The sequence below is a fragment of the Mobula birostris genome, chromosome 4, assembly GCF_030028105.1.
Source record: "Mobula birostris isolate sMobBir1 chromosome 4, sMobBir1.hap1, whole genome shotgun sequence".
In the NCBI taxonomy this organism is placed as follows: domain Eukaryota; kingdom Metazoa; phylum Chordata; class Chondrichthyes; order Myliobatiformes; family Myliobatidae; genus Mobula; species Mobula birostris.
In genome coordinates, this window is record NC_092373.1 from 43,608,393 (window position 1) to 43,628,935 (window position 20,543).

General features: G+C 40.3%; 1 protein-coding gene across 2 annotated transcripts in view; it reads left to right on the forward strand.

Annotated features, from left to right (window-relative positions):
• The window catches only part of dis3l2 (DIS3 like 3'-5' exoribonuclease 2), a 344,361-nt gene extending 333,032 nt beyond the window's left edge, over window positions 1–11,329 (forward strand). For both annotated transcript variants that reach the window (XM_072255278.1, XM_072255279.1), the window contains 2 exons: window positions 10,299–10,400; window positions 10,806–11,329. In XM_072255278.1, coding sequence (XP_072111379.1) covers window positions 10,299–10,400; window positions 10,806–10,898 — 195 coding nt within the window. In that variant the 3' untranslated portion in view covers window positions 10,899–11,329. The remainder of the gene's footprint in view (window positions 1–10,298; window positions 10,401–10,805) is intronic.
• The last annotated feature ends 9,214 nt before the right edge of the window (window positions 11,330–20,543 follow it).

A 20,543-nucleotide genomic window follows, 5' to 3' on the forward strand; every position in this document is an offset into this window, starting at 1 on the left:
TGATAAAGTCAATTCAATTCAACAGTGTCGATGAAGAAGGTTTAAAATGAACCCGAGATGACTACGTATCTGTTGAAGCACAGCAAGATGGTTGAGTTTAAAAAACAAAGCACAGCACATTTCTCTTTGGAAAGGGGAGAGAGAGACATTTAAGTTTTAAAAAACAGTGCAGCTCTTTTTTTTCATTGTAAGAGGAGAGAGAAGGTTGATCTTTTAAAAAAAAAGGCAGAAAACAAATACAATTTACAGGTTCATACAGTGAAGACTGGGTGATAATAAAGTAAAAGCAGAAATAGCTGGCTATATCAGAAAGATAGACGTGTTTGATTGCATAACAGATAACTGGGGGTGTACACTGAATGAATTGAACAGTATTTTGAAGCCAATGAAATAGCCAATAAAAAGCAAGTGCCAGTGTTACTGAGTGCAATAGGTGGAGGAGCATATAGTTTGCCTAGAAGTTTAACAGCTCCAACCAAACCAGCCAAAAGCTTTGCTGATATCATGAACATAATGCTGGAATATTTAGAACCAAAACCATTGATGATTGCAGAACGCTTTAGTAGAATCAGAAGGAAGGGGGGTCCATTTCAGTTTACATGGCTGAATTGAAAAATTTGCCTGAGCATTGTCAGTTCAGTGATGGGCTTAATGATGCACTGCGAGATTGTTGAGTTTGTGGAATCTTACAAGAAAGAATTTAAAAGCGGCTCCAGACTGAAGCACAATTCACATTTAAAAGAGCAATTGAAATTATTTTATCAATGGAAACAGCAGACAGAGATATAATTGAGTTGCAGTCAGGAATTAAAGTAAGCATGAATGAAATTGCAACATTGAAACTGCCTGGCCAAACAAATTGTGGTATCATGGTGGCCGGGGTTCACATACACCAGATCAATGCAGGCTTAAAGGTGAAGCTTGCAGAAAATGCACAAAGTAGGACAATTACAAACAGCATGTTGGATAGATAAAAATAAATGGACTGCATGGGGAATAGAAAAAGATTAAAAGTCAAGTTGCAGTTTCAAACAGAGCTCTAATCTGTATGGTGTTGATGAAAAATTTGATCATGATGAGAGTGTCACAGGACTGGATAGCCTTGAGATTTAAAATATGAAAACTAACAGGAGAGAAGCAATAGGCTTACACCAGAAGTAAACAGCAGTTTAATTTAAATGGAATTGGACAACAGCTCGGCTCTTTGAGTCATTCCACAAAATGAGTTTGAACAGTGTATCAAAGGTACCAAACTGAAGCCTGCAGATATCCAACTAAGAACTTAAACTGGAGAAAAGTTCACTCCTGTGGGAACGCATTCGTAACAGTGAAATACAGCAATCAACAAGCCACATTGGGCTTGTATGGGGTAAATACAGGAGGGCCAGCATTGTGGGCCATGATTGGCTGGGATGACTACAACTTGCTTGGAGACCCATCCACCATTTGTATGCCACGTCCCCATGCAAGAGAATCAACGGAAAGTAAATTATGGAAGGTACTGCATGATACCACAGCAGTGTTCAAGGATAGCAGTGGAAAACTCAAACATATCAAGAGTATAAAATAGTGTTATATAAAAATGCTTCACCCCAGTTTTACAAAGCCCATCTGATTCCTTATACAGTCCATGATAAAGTAGCTGTTGAACTAGATTGCATGGAGGTTGAAGGAATTCCTTTTGAGGTCAAGTGGAGCCCATGGGCAATACCAGTGATCCCAGTAACCAAGAAAGATGAGTTTGTCAGGATCAGTAGTGATTTTAAGGTCACCATCAACCCAGTATTGAAATTAGATCAATACCTTCTGCCCAGGATAGAGGATATCTTTGCAAACCTTTCCAGAGGGGAACACTTCATCAAAGTGCATTTAGTTAAGTCCTACCTACAAATGGAGGTGGAAGAAGAGTCTACAGTGTTTCTCACCATAAACATTCAAAAGGAGCTTTACTGCTATAATAGTCTTATTTTGGAGAAACATCTGCATCTGCACTCTGGCAGAAAGCCCAGGCACTCAGTGTTACCTGGATGACATCATTGTTACCAGTGAGAATGACAAGGACCATCTCCAAAATCTCAAGACAATGTTAAAAAGATTGGAAGATTATGGGTTCAGAACACAACACTTTAAAACAAGCATCACTTACTGTGGTCACCCCATTGATGCACGAGGTTTACACAAATATGCTGAGAAAAGTCAAACAGCGATGGAAACCTCAAGGCTAAAGAACACGTCACACTTGTGGTCCTTTTTAGGATTTGTCAATTATTATAACAAACCCAGTTACTGTGCTCCAGCCCTTAAACTCATCACTACAGACCAGGAAGAAATGGCAATTGACAAAGCAGTGTAGGAGGTGGCTTTCCAAAATGCAAAAGAAATGGTAGCATTAAACACTTTACATACACATTATGATCCAGATCGTTTAGTAACACCTCACCTTCTGGTATAGGTGCATTCATATTGCATGTTATGAGTGATGGAAATGAATGACCTATAACCTTTGCAGCACTTTCTCTTACCACTGCAGAAAAATTACACACAGATTGACAGAGGCCTTGAGTCTGGTGTTGGGTGTAAAAGGTTTTAACCAGTACCTATAAGGTAGAGAGTTTACCCTCATTACTGATCATCAACTACTGGTTTCCAATTTAAATCCCGAGAAGAATGTCCACTAACAGCAGCACAGATGCAGAGATGGGGTCTGTTTCTTGGAGGACACAATTACAAGATCAAATTCATGAGGATGACTAATCACGGAAATGCTGAGGGATTGTCCCATTTACCCTTGGAAAAGGAATTACCTGGAAAATTTACAAAAGAGGACACTTCTTTTGACGTATTTTCCCTAATGCAGATTGAAAGTCTCCCTAGTATGGCAGAGATGATCCGAAGGGTGTCATGCGGCATGTCTTGGGCATCTGAAACCTGGCGGAGCCCATCCCTCTCCAGGTTTGACCACAGCAGATTTCCTCCAACTAGGTGTCTCGCCTTGGTCGTGAACACGTGGCCGTTATAGAACCTTTCCACCCCGGCTGGTGACTTCATCATGGAAGTCATTTGTCCAATGGTGCCACGTTAACACCACCCCCGCACGTGGTTTAGCCCGCCAGCTGAAGCGGTTTACCAGGGTATGGCACTTGGAGCCAACACGTGAGAGATTTAGAAGATGGATGAGTATCAGTGATGCCCATCCATCCTGTCTGGTAGGGAGCAGCATGCCAGACATTAAGGGTACTACCTCTATCCAAAGCCCCCTATACCTCAAGAACTGCACAGACAATGACTGCACTATCCAAACTCAAGACAATATGGAGGGACAGCAACATCACCATGAAGTACAAGATCAGTCTCCTGCGTGCATTGGTATTCTCCATCTTCCTGTACGCATGTGAGACATGGACCCTCACAGCAGAGCTGCAGAGGAAGGTACAGGCATTGGAAATGAGATGCTGTCACAACATCTTGGGCATCTCATACTTGGACCACATCACAAACAAGCAGGTCCGCAAGACAATCCAGCACCACGTTGGCCCCCTTGAAGACCTCACAACATTGAAGAAAAGAAAGCTGAAATGGTACGGCTACATAACAAGATCCACTGTCATTGCAAAGACCATTCTACACGGAACTGTGGAGGGGAAAAGAAGGAGAGGTAGATAGAGGAAAAGATGGACGGACAACAAAGAATGGACAGGGAAAACATTTGCAGTGACCCAGGCTCTGGCACACAACTGCAACAGATGGAACAGACTGGTCCAAAGCTTGCCATGGTGACGCCCCAACGACGCCACCAGGAGTTGTCACAAGGCAAGGCAAGGCAAGGCAAAGATCCAAAGGGAAACTAGAAAAGATCCCACACTGTTTCAGGTCTATGTGGTAAACCTAAATAGCTGGAACATGCAGCAGAAATTCCATTTCCTCCATTTTTACCAGTCTTGGGATGAACTTGTCCTTGACGGGATTTGCCTTATCTGGGGATTGGAAGTTGTTGTACCATCCAAGCTGAGAGCTAAAGCATTGAAGCAACTACATGCCACTGAACTAGGTGTATTCAAAATGAAACTTTGTCTGCTGGCCTGGGATAGATCAGGAAAGTGAGCAGCTTGCTACGCACCGTTTCAGATGTCAGCACATCCAGAAGATGACAAGAGCAGCACCTCGCCATTGCTGGGAATGGCCTGCATTGCCCTGGCAGAGGATTTTGCCCATCCATTCATGGGCACAGGTTTCTTGGTAGTAGTGAATGCAGCTACAAAGTGGCCGGAAGTGTTCCCAATAGCCTTCACCACAGTCTCAGATACTGTTGATGTGTTGAGAAGCCCCTTCTCAAAGACTGGTGTTCCAGAGCAGTTAGTGACAATGGACTACAGTTTGTTGTGGAACAGTTTCAGTTATTCCTGAAAATGAATGGAATAAAACATAGTAAATCTGCACCGTACCATCCAGCTACAAACGGCTTGGTGGAAACATTTGTCCAGAGACCAAAGAATGGACTGCGAGCAATATCAGCAGAACACACTACACTGACACTGAAACAAAAACTTGCTGAGTTCCTCCTTGCATATCATAATGTAGCACACTCCTTTTTTTTAATATAATTTTTATTAAATCTTCAAAATGAATACATAGAAAATAAAATCTACCCTCTCCCCCCTTCCCCATATATAGTCCTACCTAAAAAGAAAAGAAAGAAAAAGAAAGGAACCGCCTGGGTACTGGAAGGTTTCCACATGCTCCATGGGATTCAAAATAAATTTAATATACTTATTTGTTAGTTTCCCCAAGGGACCAAGATCTTTATCGGAGCAATTAAATATGCCATCCTATCTTTTGTAAATAAGGGTGCCAGATATTCAAAAATGTTCCATATTTATCTCTTAATTTATAAGTAATTTTTTCGAGTGGAATAGAACTAACCATTTCATTGTTCCAACGATTCATACTTAAATATGAATCAGATTTCCAAGTAACAACTATAGTCTTCTTAGCTACTGCCAATGCAATTTTTATAAATTCTTTCTGATACTTATTCCATTTAAGTTTTGGCTTTATCCCTTCAATATCACCTAGTAGAAATAATACAGGTTTATGTGGAAGTTGAGTTCCAGTAATTTGTCCCAGTAAGACTCTTAAATTTATCCAAAAGGGTTGAATTTTAAAACAAGATCAAGTAGAATGTAAAAAAGTACCAATTTCTTGATTACACCGAAAGCATTTATCAGATAGGTTTGAATTTAATCTGTTTATTTTTTGTGGTGTAATATATAATTGGTGTAAAAAATTATATTATACTAATCTAAGTCGAACATTTATTGTATTTGTCATACTGACAAGGCACAGTCTTGACCAATTTGTTTCATCAATATTAATATTCAGACCTGTTTCCCATTCTTGTTTTGACTTAAAAATTGCTACTCCCCGCTATAACAACACTACCCACCCAATCTCTCTTTAATTTCTAATGTTCTGTTTCTGTTAAATGCGTTTCCTGTAAAAAGGCTGAATCTATCTTCATTTTCTTAATATGTGTTAAGATTCTTTTTCTTTTCACTGGTCCATTAAGCCCATTAACATTAAAACTCAAAAATTTCAAAAAAAGTCATTATCTTTAACAAAGTTACTCCAATCTAAAACATTACTTAGCTTCTCAACTCTCATAGTTCCTTGGGGAATCTCTTTGAACTTCCCCATGTTGCTATGCGTTCCCCCCCCCCCAATCATCCAGGCAAAAAGAAAAAAAAGAGATAGATGAGATATAAAAAAAAGAAAAAACAAAATACCCCCCCCACTAATGTTGTGAATGAAAGGATACGCAACACTACCCCCCTCCATTTTGCGGGTCGTGGCTAGAGCCACGCTTGCACACATGATTAGCGTAGCAATTGATCAGTGCTTCTTCCAGCTCCCCCGTAACAAAAAAAATTATATATATATAAAAAAATTAATGTTACTATTCCCAACTAGTATTCCTCAAATGTTAACCTTACTTCCCCTCCTTCATATAATTAGTAATATATTTATATATTCATCCGCCTTCAAAAATCCAACAAGTCCATTCTTTGACCCAGTCTTCTTCTTCAATCCATCTCGCTCCCCTGGTTTTGTTCTTGTACCTGGTGAATATTCAGAGAATCTTGCACAAACTGCTCCGCTTTCCGGCAATCATCAAAAAATCTTTTTTCTCCATCAGTCAAAAAAATCTTCAAGGGTTCAGGGTAACGCAATATAAAATGATAACCGTGATCCCATAGGATTTTTTTCACTGGATTAAATTTCTTCCTTCTCTTCAAAAGTTCATAACCTATGTCAGGGTAGAAAAAAATTTTGTTCCCTTGAATCATCAATGGCCCTTTTCTATTCTTGGCAGCTTGGGCAGCTGCCTGTAGAATCCTTTCCTTGTCTTGAAATCTTAAGAATTTTATTAAAATTGCTCGTGGATATTGGTCATCTTGTGGTTTTGGTCTTAGAGCTCTATGTGCCCGCTCAATTTCAATTAATTAGTCCTCCTCTTTCATTTGCAAAACTTCCGGGATCCATCTTTGAAAAAATTTTATTGGATTTCCTCCCTCCATACCTTCTTTAAGACCAACAATTTTAATATTATTACGTCTACTAAAATTTTCCAACATGTCCACTTTCTCCAAGAGTCGATTTCTTTCCGTGTTCCAGACAAGCAGATCATTTTCTGTTTTTTTTCCACTCTATCATTAATATGCTCCATTTTTCTTTCCATCTCCTGAAGCTTCTTATCCATTTTATCCTGTCTTTTCATAGCTTTATTATAGCACATCTTCATGTCTCTAAGCTCTGCTCTTACTTTTCTTACTTCAGCCGTTAATTGCAATAAAGCCTCTCTTATATCTCCATCATCTCCTTTAGTTCCAATCCCTTCCAGTTCTTCCTCCTCTTCTTCATCTGTATTCTCTGCGGTATCCGATTCTGACTCTGAGTCACTTTCAGTTGCAATGGCTGTCAGTTCTTGTAGTTTGAGTTGTATCGATTTGCGCATGCGCATTTCCTGCACCTTCTTCCGAGAGACCGCTACCGCCGCCATTGCTCCCTGTTCTACGGCGGAGATAGAACGCATCTCCTCCAAAAGAAATCTAACCTGAGTCCGAGGCTCCATCGCTGCAGTAGGCCCTTTTTCCTTCCCATCTCGCGGCGGCTTCACAACAACAGACTTCTTCTGTTGCGGTTTAGGAGGTATATCGTAAAGTAGTCTTGCAAAGTTATAAATAGTTTTCGGAAAGTATTTATTAACTTTGTTTTGTTTAAACAGTACTTTGCTAATTTTTTACGGGAGAGGTGGATTTACACGTCTCAATCCCACGTCATCACGTGACGCCCCCCCCAATGTAGCACACTCCTGAATCTACAACTCACCAGCTACGCTGTTCCTGGGTCATCTATTGTGCTCATTGCTTGGATATGCTCAAAACCAAACACAGAAGGAGTATACAGGACAATCAGCTGAGACAAATTGAGGGCTTCTTAAACAAGGAGGTTCAATGTTTCGCTCCTGGTCAAGCAGCCCTGGCGAGGGACTACAGAGATGATCAAAAGTGGGTACTTGGGCACGCAACTGGACTACTCTCCATCATGGTTGAGAATGGGTCCGATGTCAGCTGGAGACGACATATTGATTATTTAAGGAAATCAGAGTCAATTGTTAGAGAAGAAAGGTGTCCAGAGGGGTCAGAACCACTTCCTGTAGTCCCAGAGTCAACTACCAGGAGGAGGCCACAAAACCTGAAATTGTTTCACAGCCACAAGTCTCATTGCCAAGCAGAGTAATCCTTGTTAAGACAGGCATTATATCACAAGAATAAGAAATCCTCCACAGCGATTCAATCTTTAGGCCTGAATGGGACAATTTAATGGGTGGTGGGTGGAGATATGTCTCTACCAAAGGCACTCCTTCCTTCCACTAGCCTGCAGATCACCATTTGGCAAGGTGTAGCACCTGCTTAGCCCCTCAGTTAGGGTCATGAGAAACCATGGGAGCGGGTGGTGGATGGTCATATGAGCAGCTGGTGCTTATCACAGCTCCTGGAAATGCAACCACTGACGCCAGGCAAACAATCTCTGACGAATATTGATAATGGCTGGGGTCACCCATCTTGTAAAGACACTGCCCAGAAGAAGGGAATGGCAAACCACTTCTGTAGAAAGATTTGCTGAGAACAATCATGATCATGAGACCATGATCGCCTATGTCATACAACACGGTACATGATGATGGGACAATTTAGAATTTATTATGCTGTAGATATCTATAATGTTGTATAATATACTGTGTATGTATGTGTATTTAAGTTGAGATGCATTCTATATTGAATTGGAGTTTATAGCTAAGCAGGAAGGAATGTTGTGTATTTAATATTTCAATAGTATTCAAGCAATATTGTAAACATATTGTCTGATTAGGCATTCTGTGTTGTTTACATAATTCATTATGGGTTGTATGTAAAGCATGTGAATGGCATATGTCTTTATGCCACTACGTCATATGTGCACACCTCACTGAAAGTAAAACAAAGTAGACACGTTTTCCCAGGCTCCCGTGTTTTTCTTTCAATTAGTTTTTGGAGTTACAAAACATCGAAGTAAGGTTCAGTGCGCTTTGTTTTTGCTCTGTTCAGGAGGAGAGCAAAGGTGGTAGAAATAGATGAATTACATTCAAGGTTCCTGTCTGCCATTATAGGAAATCATGGTGGATGATTATATTGTTTTTCCCAGGGTTCGGGAGGTGAAAGCTACTGGGCACATACAAGATCGAAGCAGAAAGACTTATAAGAGACTTAGAGGTAACTTCTTTAGACGGAGGGTAATGATTATCTAGAATGCAACATTTAAAATGTACTTGGGTAGGTTTTGAACGTGGAGAGGGAGGGCTTGGAGAATTATGAGCTGAATGTGAGGAAGGATGCTATGGTCGCCAGGGTTTGGTTGGGCTGAAGGGCCTGTTTCTATGCTATATAACTGTCTGTAAATTTTCTGCTGGTTAAATTGTGCCCTAGAACCAAGAAAGATAAATGACATCATTGTTCTCCCATCAGCTGTGTCCATTGCAATTTTCTTGAACAACTTTAATGGCAAGGAATAATTTTTCATGGAATTCCAGAGTTGTTATCTTAAATGGTTCACAAATGCTGGCAGATTGAAAACGCTTTGTTGCTAAAATTGAGGATGAAGATAAGAACTTGGATGTCTATGTTATCTCTAGGTGTATGCTGAAGCCCTGGAGTAAATGTGGGCATTGAAATTTATTGTAACACTCTGGGATGGGGGGTGCTCGACAGCCCGCACCTGCATCTCTAATACTCGTTATTGTTCTTGTGTTAAAATGATTTTAAGAGATTATGGTGGGAAGTTCCAGTTCATTTATTGTTACATTTTAGCTTGGGTTATACAGTTATTTGCTTGTGTATTTGTGGGTCACCCTAACTGTAACCGGGGTGTGTGATGGTCATCTCCCCGTCTGTATGAGAGGGGTTGGGTTCACTCTTTAAGCGTTTTGGTGCCCGGTCTGTTTTGCGTTCATCACAATAAAATGGTTGTTGAGTTAGTGAACTTCCTTGTCAGTCATTATAGACCAAATGCTTGTCACAGTACGATACTTTATGAGAAGCCATTTCTGAAGAAATGAATGATATTCCCTGCTTCAGCAATGAAATCATTGCAATTAATTTATAATTATGAGAACAAGCATTTCACGTGATGAAAACTTAACAACATCAATTACAATATTATAACTTGATTTTATGTTTCAATTCATGCCCATATCTGGAGAGTGAGGCTTGTCTCCCTTTGACAATGTTATGTTTTCTTTGTGCAAACTACTTTTTAATATTTTATACCAACCTGAGTGGTACTCTAAAGTCCTAATGAAATTTTAATAGTTTTTTTAATTTTTATACATATGTTCAATAAGCAAAGGTTTTCAATTTTAAGTCAATTGCTGTTAATCATGCTTGCTATCTGTTGCTATAGTAATTTGAGAATTCCAAACAAAACTTTCCATATTGGAACCTGAAAGCCCATTGTGCATCCAAACGATCATACAAGTGTACTGTGCACCTTAGAGCCAAATTTTAGAATGGTTAAATTTGGATGGGAAATATTTTCCTCCAACAGAAATTGTAAACTTGAAATTCAGCTGTGAAAAGTGTGGAAATGTTATCCATAAACATAAATCACTTTGTGTATAGTTTGTTCTCTTTATTCAAAATGCCAAAGACTTTATTCCATTCAAATAATGTTAACTATCCACCCACTCTGTTACTTTTTTGTAGGGTCTTCCTCTCCAAGGATTTACTTTTCAGAGAGTAGGTAAGAGCCCTGAACTAAGGTTGATGTGGGAACCAGAGATGCCGGATCAAAAACCACTTTGTCAGGTACTTGTCTGTGGCTGTCACTACGCAAAAAAAAGAATTGCTACTAAAACTTCATATCCCTTTAGTTTTTCTTTAAGATAGTCTTGGTGGATATGCTTGCCTTCTCTCAATATTATTAAAAATGAAGAAAATAAATGGCAAGTTGTACTAATGAAATTAAATGAAAAATACTAATTTCTGCTTTAGTACATTGAGTTTAAAAATTAAATTCTGTTAGTGTACTTAATGAACTTTTGTATTCTTTAGCAAACTGCATTGTTGTTCAAGGTTCACATTTTTTACTGCTTAAGATAATTATCACTTGTGAAAGGTATGTTCTAAGAGAAATACCTTATACAGTAAATAAAGCTGCATTTTTTTTACTTTTCAACCTTTATTGACCTAGCATTGAACTTTGCTATTTAGGTAATAACGATTTTTGCATTGGTGGAAGTGGCCTTGAAATCGGACAGCACGGCTCTCAAGTTCAGCGCCATTCTCAAAAAACCAGCCTCCTGAGTGAAGAAATCTCTACTGAAGGATCCTGCTGAAACCAAATAATTTGTTAACCTAGAAGTTATTTTATTAATGCAGAAACCATTGTGTAAAAATTAAACATTTTAATAACAATTTTAAGTTTTGATTTAGCTGCACAGTACCGTTATAGTGAATTTTATTAGGATCATAAATGTATGTATGTGTGTAATATATAACTTCCGATGTGCAGTGTTTTGCATAAACTTTTACTATTATTTGTTTTATGGTTTTATGCAATGTTTAGGTTAGAGAATAGCAAAGGTATTTGACAATTGAAGCGTGGTAAACTTGAACTGACGTTGCAGCCAAATCTTGTTTTGTGTTAAATATGATTCCAAACCAGCCTTATATGTAAAGTGATGGGACTTTCAGCTGTAACATATTCAGTGCAAATAATAAAACCAAGGCTGGCAGCACATATCCATTTGTTACAACTAATAGAATTATTTTTACTAACAGCACAGTGGTACAGTGGTTAATGCTGATTTCTCACGGCTTCAGGGATTAGGGTTCAGACTTGACTCTGGGTATTGCCTCTGTGGAGTTTGCGTGCTCATATTCTGTCTGTATGCATTTCGGCTGGTGTCCCACCACATGCCAGCGATGCATGCTAGTTGACGGGTTAATTGACTGCTCTAAATTTCCCCTAGTGGAGTTAATCACAGAAGAATTAGGCGGAGGTGGAGAGAGTTTAAAGTACGATGAGTATTGATGGCTGCTTGATGGTCAGAACAGTTGTGATGGACCAAAAGGCCAGTTTTGATGCTGTATGACTCTGTCTATGATTCTACAGTTGTTGTCCAAACATTCTAATGACCATTTGTACAGTAAGTGTGCACTATTGGCCATTAATTAAAGAAGAAAACTTAAGACAAAAATTTACAATTGAAGTAAGGAATAGATTTCAAGATCTAGAAATAGAATCTGTTGAAGATGATAGCAATCATGTAGAAATGAAGTTTAACTCTCTGAAGGATGCCTTGGTAGAATCAGTAAAGTCAGTGATTCCCAAAGAAGAAAAAAGCACAAAGAATAAATGGGTGACAGATGAAATCAAAAATCTAATAGAAGAAAGGAGACGGAAGAAAGCAAATCCTACAGAATGTAAGTCCTTAGATAAAAAAGTTAAAAGCTTATGTCAAAATGCCAAAGAAGAATGGTTAAACCAGGAATATGAGCAAATAGAAAGAATACCTATTGCTGATCGAAAAAGGTTACATCAATAAATCAAGAATATTACTGGTAAAAAGCTCCTCTGTTCTTCAGGTGGATGTTTGAAGGCAAAGGACGGTACCATTATTGTGGAAAAAGATGAGATTATGAACAGGTGTACTGAGTATATTCAGGAATTGTTTGAAGACGATTGAGGCAAGAAACCAGAAATTAAGAAAAACATTGAAGGTCCAAGTATTTTAAAATCTGAAGTTCTGCAATAAATAAGAAGAAGGGAAAGGCAGCAGGTCCTGATGAATTAGTAGTAGAATAAATCATAGCCCTTGAAGATTATGGAATTGAAAAACTTACTGATTTAATCAATGACATGTATGAGACTGGAATAATACCGGAAGAGATGTAAAATCAGTATTTATCACTCTTCCTAAGAAACCTGGAGCAATAGAATGTGAATTACATAGGACCATAAGTTTAATGAGTCATATCATCAAGATACTTCTAAGAATTTTGATGACAAGAGCTAAAAGTAAGATACAAGCTGAAATAGGTAAAAAACAATGTGGTTTTGTGAAAGACAAAGATACAAGAAACACAATATTGATATTAAGGATACTATCAGAACGAGCTATTCTAGTGCAAAAAGATTTGCTTGTTTTATCGACTACACAAAAGCACTTGACAAAGTGAAGCACAATAAGTTACTTGAAATATTACAGGAACCTCTAGATCTAGATTTGAAAGACCTCTGCCTAATCAGAAATCTGTACTGGGAACAAACTGCCACTATGAGAATAAATGGAGAAGTGAATCAGTTCACGAAAATCAAGAGAGGCATTAGACAAGGGTGTGTTTTCTCCCCTGATTTATTTAATTTGTACAGCGAAACAATATTACAAAAAATAAGAGACATCTTGGGAATCAAAGTTGGCGGTGAAAACATCAATAATTTCAGATATGCAGATGACATTGTGTTAATTGCAAGTACGGAGGAAGAAATACAAAACTTAATTGATATATTTGTTGAAGAAAGTGCAAAAATGGGTCAATTGCAAGAAGACAATGTATGGCGATATCCAAAAAGAAGGAGAATCCTATCTGCAGACTGAGAATAAACGGGGAAGACATAAAACAAGTACAGAACTTTTGCTACTTAGGAAGCTGGGTGACATCAGTGGCAGGTGTGACATGGACATCAAAAGGAGAATAGGGATGGCAAAAGACACATTTACAAGAATGAAGAGTATACTGACCAATATTAAACTAGGCATGACAACCTGCCTCAGAGCACTGAAATGTTACATTTATCCAGTTATGTTATATGGCTCAGAATGTTGGACAATATCTAGTAACATGAGGAAACAAACTGAAGCAGCAGAGATATGGTTTTTGAGGAGGATGCAAAGAATATCATGGACGAAATGAATATCTAATGAGGATGTCATGAACAGAGCAAACACAAAAAGTGAAATAATGTATGAGATCATGAAAAGGCAACGATTGGACATGTGATTAGGAAAGAGGAGTTAGAATGCATGGTAATTATGGGGAAGATTGAAGGGAAGAAAGCAAGAGGAAGACAAAGACAAATGATGATGGAAACCGCAGCCGGAGAACTGGAAATGAATACCAATGAATTGATCCACTTGACCTGAAACAGGAGTGTGTGGGCCATGGCAGTCAAAGCTCAAACTGGGCATGGCACCTGATGATGATGATGCTTGGCCATTTTATTGTTCACCGATGTGTTTTTCCATTGGTATTTGCCTGATTAAGAGCTGCAGGTCTTGTAGTCACCCTCTTCAACAATTAATTTCAGTTCCCTTGAAAGGCCATGGTGTCTACATTTGTTGCTCCTCCTCCCTCCCCCCAAGATCACTATTATGCATCTTTGCATATTCCTTGAAATGTTCAAATTAGCCGTGGTTTCACCCAGAACAGATGATGTGGTCTTTTCAACCACTGATTCACAAGCCACAGTGATTCGCTCTGGAGAGCGTCGTCATACTCCAGGTCAGACGAGAGATAACCCAGGTCAGGTTTCAGACCACAGTACCCAGGTAGATTCTTCGCATAATGACAGTGGTGAGGAGGTAGAGAAGAAGAGGAAGGTCAAGTGGCCAGCAATGGCAGATGAGAAGGCTTGGCGTGTATTTGATGAGGATATCAGTATGATGTTGGAGAACACTCTCAGGGGAACATCAAAGAGAAAGTTGGAAGTGATGGGCGATATGATTTACGATGTTGGAAAGTACAGGTTTGGTTTGGTTGAGTTGAAGAAAACAAAGCCTACACAGCAACGAAGCAGGCGCCAGAAGGAGATTAGTAGGTTGAGGAGAGAGCTTAGATCGCTGAGACAGAGGTGGAAGATAGCAAGTGAGGGTGACAAGCCAGGGCTTGCTGATCTCCGAGAGCATTTTCGAATAAAGTTGGCATCACTCCGTCGTGCAGAGTCACAACGTAAAAAAAGAAAGAAGAGAGAGAAGGCAAGAAAGTTGTTCTTTGAGAACCCTCACAAGTTCACAAAGAAACTGAACAAAGTAACAGCGGGCAGCTTAACATCTCTCAACAAGAACTTGAGGATCACCTAGCAGGCACTTACTCTAACGAACAGCAGGAGGCTTCTTTGCTTGACATTTCAGGGCTTGTGAAGCCTACCAAGCCAGGAGTGAAGTTCGATCTGTCAGAACCCAAACTGGCAGAAGTCGAACGGTTCATCAGAAAGGCAAGGTCAGGCTCAGTGCCAGGACCTAATGGAGTGCCGTATAAGGTGTTCAAGAAGTGTGAACAGCTGAGGAAATGCTTGTGGAGATTGTTAAAGGTGGTGTAGAGACAAGGTGTTGTTCCTTTGTCATGGAGTGAGGATGAAGGAGTATACATCCCAAAGGAAGAGAATTCTTCAACATTGAATCAGTTCCGACCAATTTCACTCCTGAATGTAAAGATTATGTTTGGCATTCTGGCAGAAAGAATATCTTCATTTGTGATTGAGAATGGATTAGTAAATACATCTGTGCAGAAGGCAGGAATACCAGGCTTCCCAGGATGCCGTGGATATTCTAGTATGATGTGGCATACCATCCAGGAGTCAAAAAGGTTGAGAAGAAATCTGGCTGTAGTTTGGCTTGATCTGGCAAATGCATATGGTTCTGTTCCCCATGTCCTGATTGAGTTTGCGATGGAATTCCTATGGATTCCTGCTAAGGTGAGGAACTTTGTTATGCAGTACTACAACGATTTCCGGATGAGGTTTTCCACTCAGCAGTTTACAACTAGGTGGCAGAGCTTGGATATTGGAATCCCAACGGGATGTGCAATTTCACCCATCCTTTTTGTGTTAGCCATGGAGGTTATTGTGAGGGCTGCAGAATCAGTGGGACCAGGTGTCGCACTTGATGGCGGTGAGGAGTTACCACCAATACGAGCGTTCATGGATGATCTTACCCTTTTGGGTCCCAGCACAGAGGCAGTGGAAAATGTACTATCTAGACTTGAGGAGCTAATGGATTGGGGAAGAATGAAGTTCAAGACCAAGAAGTCAAGGAGCCTTGTCCTTAGGAAAGGAAAGCTGGTTGACTTTCATTTCACCCTTTGTGGAGAGGAGATTCCATCCATTCAGGACCAACCAGTTAACCAGTTAAGAGCCTCGGGCGATGGTACACAGAGGAGCTGAGAGACACCAAGAGGGTTCAAGAGACAGGAGAACAGATCAGCAGAGGTCTGATGTCTGTTGACAAGTGTGGTTTGCCTGGCAAGCTGAAGTTGTGGTGCTTGCAGTACAGACTGATGCCACGGATAATGTGGCCACTAACTGTCTATGAAGTGGCAATGTCCCATGTTGAGGCAATGGAACAGAAGTTCAACAAGTGTGTGAAGAAGTGGCTTGGAGTACCAAGCAGCCTCACCAATGTTGCAATCCACAGTAGCCAAACAAAGCTTACCATCCCAGTGCAATCCCTTGTTGAGGAGGTCAAGGTAGCCAAGGTAAGATCATTCTTGATGCTTCGAGGCTCAAAACACCCTGTCATCAAGAACACCTAGCCGGATGTGAGATCAGGCAGGAAGTGGTCAGCCCGTGTAGCAGTTGATGAGGCAGAGTCTAGATTGAAGCACAAGGAGACGGTTGGGGCTATCCAGCTAGGCTGCAGGGACTTGGATGGACAACCCGCAAGTGGTGGTCATCTTCTACAGGTAAGGAGCGCCATGAGCTTGTAACACAGGAAATACGAGAGGTAGAAGAGGAGAGGAGGTTAACTAAAACAGCTGGCCTTGCCAAACAAGGGGCTTGGACCCGGTGGGAAAGTGTTGAACAACGACACCTATCTTGGAATGTTCTGTGGCAGATGGAACCGCTCCGCATTTCTTTTTTATGCAGAGCAGCGTACGATCTGTTCCCAACACCTGCCAACCTCAGCACCTGGTATGAAGATAAGACAGACAGGTGTGCTGCTTGTGGCAAGAAGGGAACACTTCAACATGAGTGCATGCAGAGTCAATCTTTCCAGTGGCATATACACTTGGAGACATAACAACGTTCTCAAAGTTGTAACAGAAGCGGTTGAGCAGAGAGTACTGCAGCACAAATTACCTCATGCCCCATGCTGCACAGAACATCGCATATCATTTGTGAAAGAAGGCTCCAAGTCAAGGGTGTACAGCATAGGCTCACGATCAAGCATACTTTCTTCAGCCAATGACTGGTGTGTCAAGGCTGACCTGGACGGGAAAGGCAGTTTCCCAGAGCAAAGAGCTTTCACAACATTGTGTCCAGATATAATCGTATGGTCTGACACCAGTAGAGAAGTGGTTATTGGTGAACTCACAGTCCCCTGGGAAGACAACATCGATGAAGCCCATGAGCGCAAGTTAACAAATATGCAGAGTTAAGATCAGAGTGCAGAGACAGAGGGTGGAAGGTCTCATGCTATCCATTCGAAGTAGGATGCCGTGGGTTTATTGCGTTCACTCTCCAGAAGTGGCTGCGTGACCTTGGCTTCACTAGAAGAGAGATCAAGTCAACCAGCAGGGCTGTAGCTGAGGCAGCAGAGAAAGGATCAGCATTGGGTGTGGACCAAGTATGTCCAGAGGGGCAGATAGTCGGACAGTGTATACATATCTTGCAAACCCTTCAGTAGTTGCATAGACACCTGAAGAGTAGACTATCTGTTGGTTGGAAGTGACCAACAACTCTGATAGAGGCAGATGCCAAGTTTTTAAGCTCACCAGTGGGAGGTGGTGCTTTAGCACTGCTGGCCCACCACCTCAAGGGAGTCTTGATCATAAGTGGGCCGAAGCTCCTGAAGACAGGTGGCAGATCAACTGATGATCCCACTGGTGACAGCACAGGACAGTTAACATCTTAGTCCACGTGTATTTTGTAACTTCACTTTTCAGAAAAAAAAGCATTTTGCTTGATGATTGGGAAATTAAGGCACATGATCCCAGCCTTCTAACCATACGTTTAATACTTTTTCATTCTTTCCATTGAAATACCTCTGCCCTTTGTAACACTATGCACTCGCATTGGTAACATTTTGCTACAACCTTTGAAGTCAATTTCCAATAAGTGCTTCTGTCCATGGTCAGTACTCTGCAGCTTCTTTCCGTAAATAGACAGTGCATCTGAACATTTGACAACATGAAGTTAAACCCTATCTTCATTATTAGTCATAGTCATAGTCACACTTTATTGATCCCGAGGGAAATTGATTTTTGTTATAATTAAATAGTAATAAGACCATAAATAATTAGATAGAAATATGTAAATTATGCCAGGAAGTAAGTCCAGAACCAGTCTATTGGCTCAGGGTGTCTGACCCTCCAAGGGAGGAGTTGTAAAGTTTGATGGCCACAGCAGGAATGACTTCCTATAATGCTCAGTGTTGCATCTCGGTGGAATGAGTCTCTGGCTGAATGTACTCCTGTGCCTAACCAGTCCATTATGTAGTGGATGGGAGACATTGACCAAGATGGCACGCAACTTGGACAGCATCCTCTTTTCGAACACCACCGTCAGAGAGCAAAGGTAAAGAACATTCTAGAGTATAAAAGTGGTATCAATAATGATGTCCTTAATGGAGTTGCCATTTTTAATGGCACTTCTGATCATAGAAATGTGGTTTCTGAGTAACTCCAATTTAATTTAAATTATGACATAACTAAACTGACTATACTGAGAATGCATCTTAGTCAAGTCCTCCTTACAAACATTTGGATATTTTTACCTTATTTAGGAGAACTGTTTCTGACTTGTCCGTAAAGTTGTTTGGTGTTTCTTGTTCATAAAAATATATGTGTTTCTAGGCATGTCCACATTCCCTTGAGTATGTTCCACCTTACTAGGAGGGTGACAGAAAGAAGAAACATGTTTGACTTTGTTCTCCTTAATCTGTCTATAGCAGATGCCTGAACCCCATTAATCCTCATGAATAAGAGATCATGTTTCTACTCTGCGAACATGCTTCACTTGCACTATGTGGTATTGCTATCATCCCAAGTGAGTGTAGTGTTGAATCAGGTTCATGGGTCTGACAAGTGATACAGAAAGCACTTTCTGTGAATAGGTATATTAATCATTTATTTACAAACCGTAAAATTTGACCAAACATTCACATTCCCCAAGTTAGACGTTACAAAGCTGAATATTCAACAAACATGCATACATTCAACAAAAGTACTGAGTTAAAAGTGCACGTTCAGAATACCTTCTCAGTCACGTCCATCCATGCCTCAAACAAAGGAAGAAGATAGCAAGCCCCTTCCACATGCTATTTTATATACCCAGGATATTTGAAATTGGACACCAGGCATCCATCCAATGGGAAAAGCAGCTGCAGCTTCTAAACTAACCAATCAAAATGGAAATGGCCTTCGACAATCAGAATAAGGCATGCCCCTATAGGATAGTGAGAAATTTGGCAGTTTATATTTGTGAATTATCAGCTACAACTATTACTACGTAAGAACAAAATATTTTGATGGCTTATTTTACTTCAAAGCAGAATGTAGTTCATGAGACATTGGTTTCCATTGTATGATCAAGAAAATATGTATTTTGGTACATAGTTTACATGAGACAACGACATAAATTTTCTGATTTTGAGCAACTGAAGGTGCATATTAGGTTATGAGGACACGCAGTCCTCTTTTATTGTCATTTAGTAATGCATGCATTAAGAAATGATACAATTTGTTCCTCCAGAATGATATCACAGAAACACAAGACAAACCAGGACGAAAAAAAACTGACAAAAACCACATAATTATAACATATAGTTTCAACAGTGCAAAGCAATACCGTAATTTGATGAAGAACAGACCACGGGCACAGTAAAAAAAAGTCTCAAAGTCTCTCAAAAGTCCCATCATCTCACGCTTGGTTGAAGGGAGAAACTCTCCCTGCCATGAGCTTCTAGTGCCGCAAACTTGCCGATGCAGCATCCTGGAAGCACCCAACCACAGTCCGACTCTGAGTCCGTCTGAAAACTTCGAGCCTCCGACCAGCCCTCCGACACCGAGCACCATCTCTGCCGAGCACTTTGACCCCAGCCCCAGCAGCAGGCAATAGGCAAAGCCGAGGATTTGGGGCCTTCCTCTCCGGAGATTCTCAATCGCTCAGTAGCAGTGGCAGCGAAGCAGGCATTTCAGAAGTTTCGCCAGATGTTCCTCTGTGCTTCTCATGTCCATCTCCATCAAATCAGGATTGTGCACGGCACCTATTTTACAAATACAATATCAATTTGGAGCGGCTGTGCACACTGCGTCGCGCCATCATCTTCTCCCCTCTATGAAAGACCTTGAAAAGGATATCAGACTGTGAGAGTTGCTTTCAAAGTATAGTGATTGATATAGAAAGACCAACTGATAAGACTCTGAGCAATTTTTCTTCTGTTTCTGCGAAGAATAAGAGTTTCAGGTTGTATACTGTATACGTTCTCTGATATTAAATGGAACTGTTGAACCATTGAATATAGTCACCTAGACAAAACTGTCAATAGTAAACAATAATCTGCAGCAACAAAATAAGCATGACTCAAACTAAGTCCTATTAATATGGCAGTACCTATCCACACAAAGCAACATACCTGGAATGTTCTGCCCATACCCAGTAAGTGAATTAAAATGTACTGATCCCAAAGGGAAATATTAAGCTATTAGAAATACAATCAAGATTTCACATAATTACATGGTGGAAGACCAACAGAGTTGAGATCATCTGGTTTGTTGGAATCTATGCCAGCTGGGGCAAGCAATAGCAGCAACACTTGGAAAACCAACAATTCTTTCAGATTCTTTACAAATTAGAAGGCAGAAACTCTTAATCTAGCATAATTTTTCAGAAGAATTTGCTGGCAACTCAGATGCTCCTGCGATAACAACGAGTACTTTCCATCACTTAGAATGAAAGCATCCTGTATTCTACAAAGCTGTGTCAAGGCACTTGCGGAAATTGTAGAT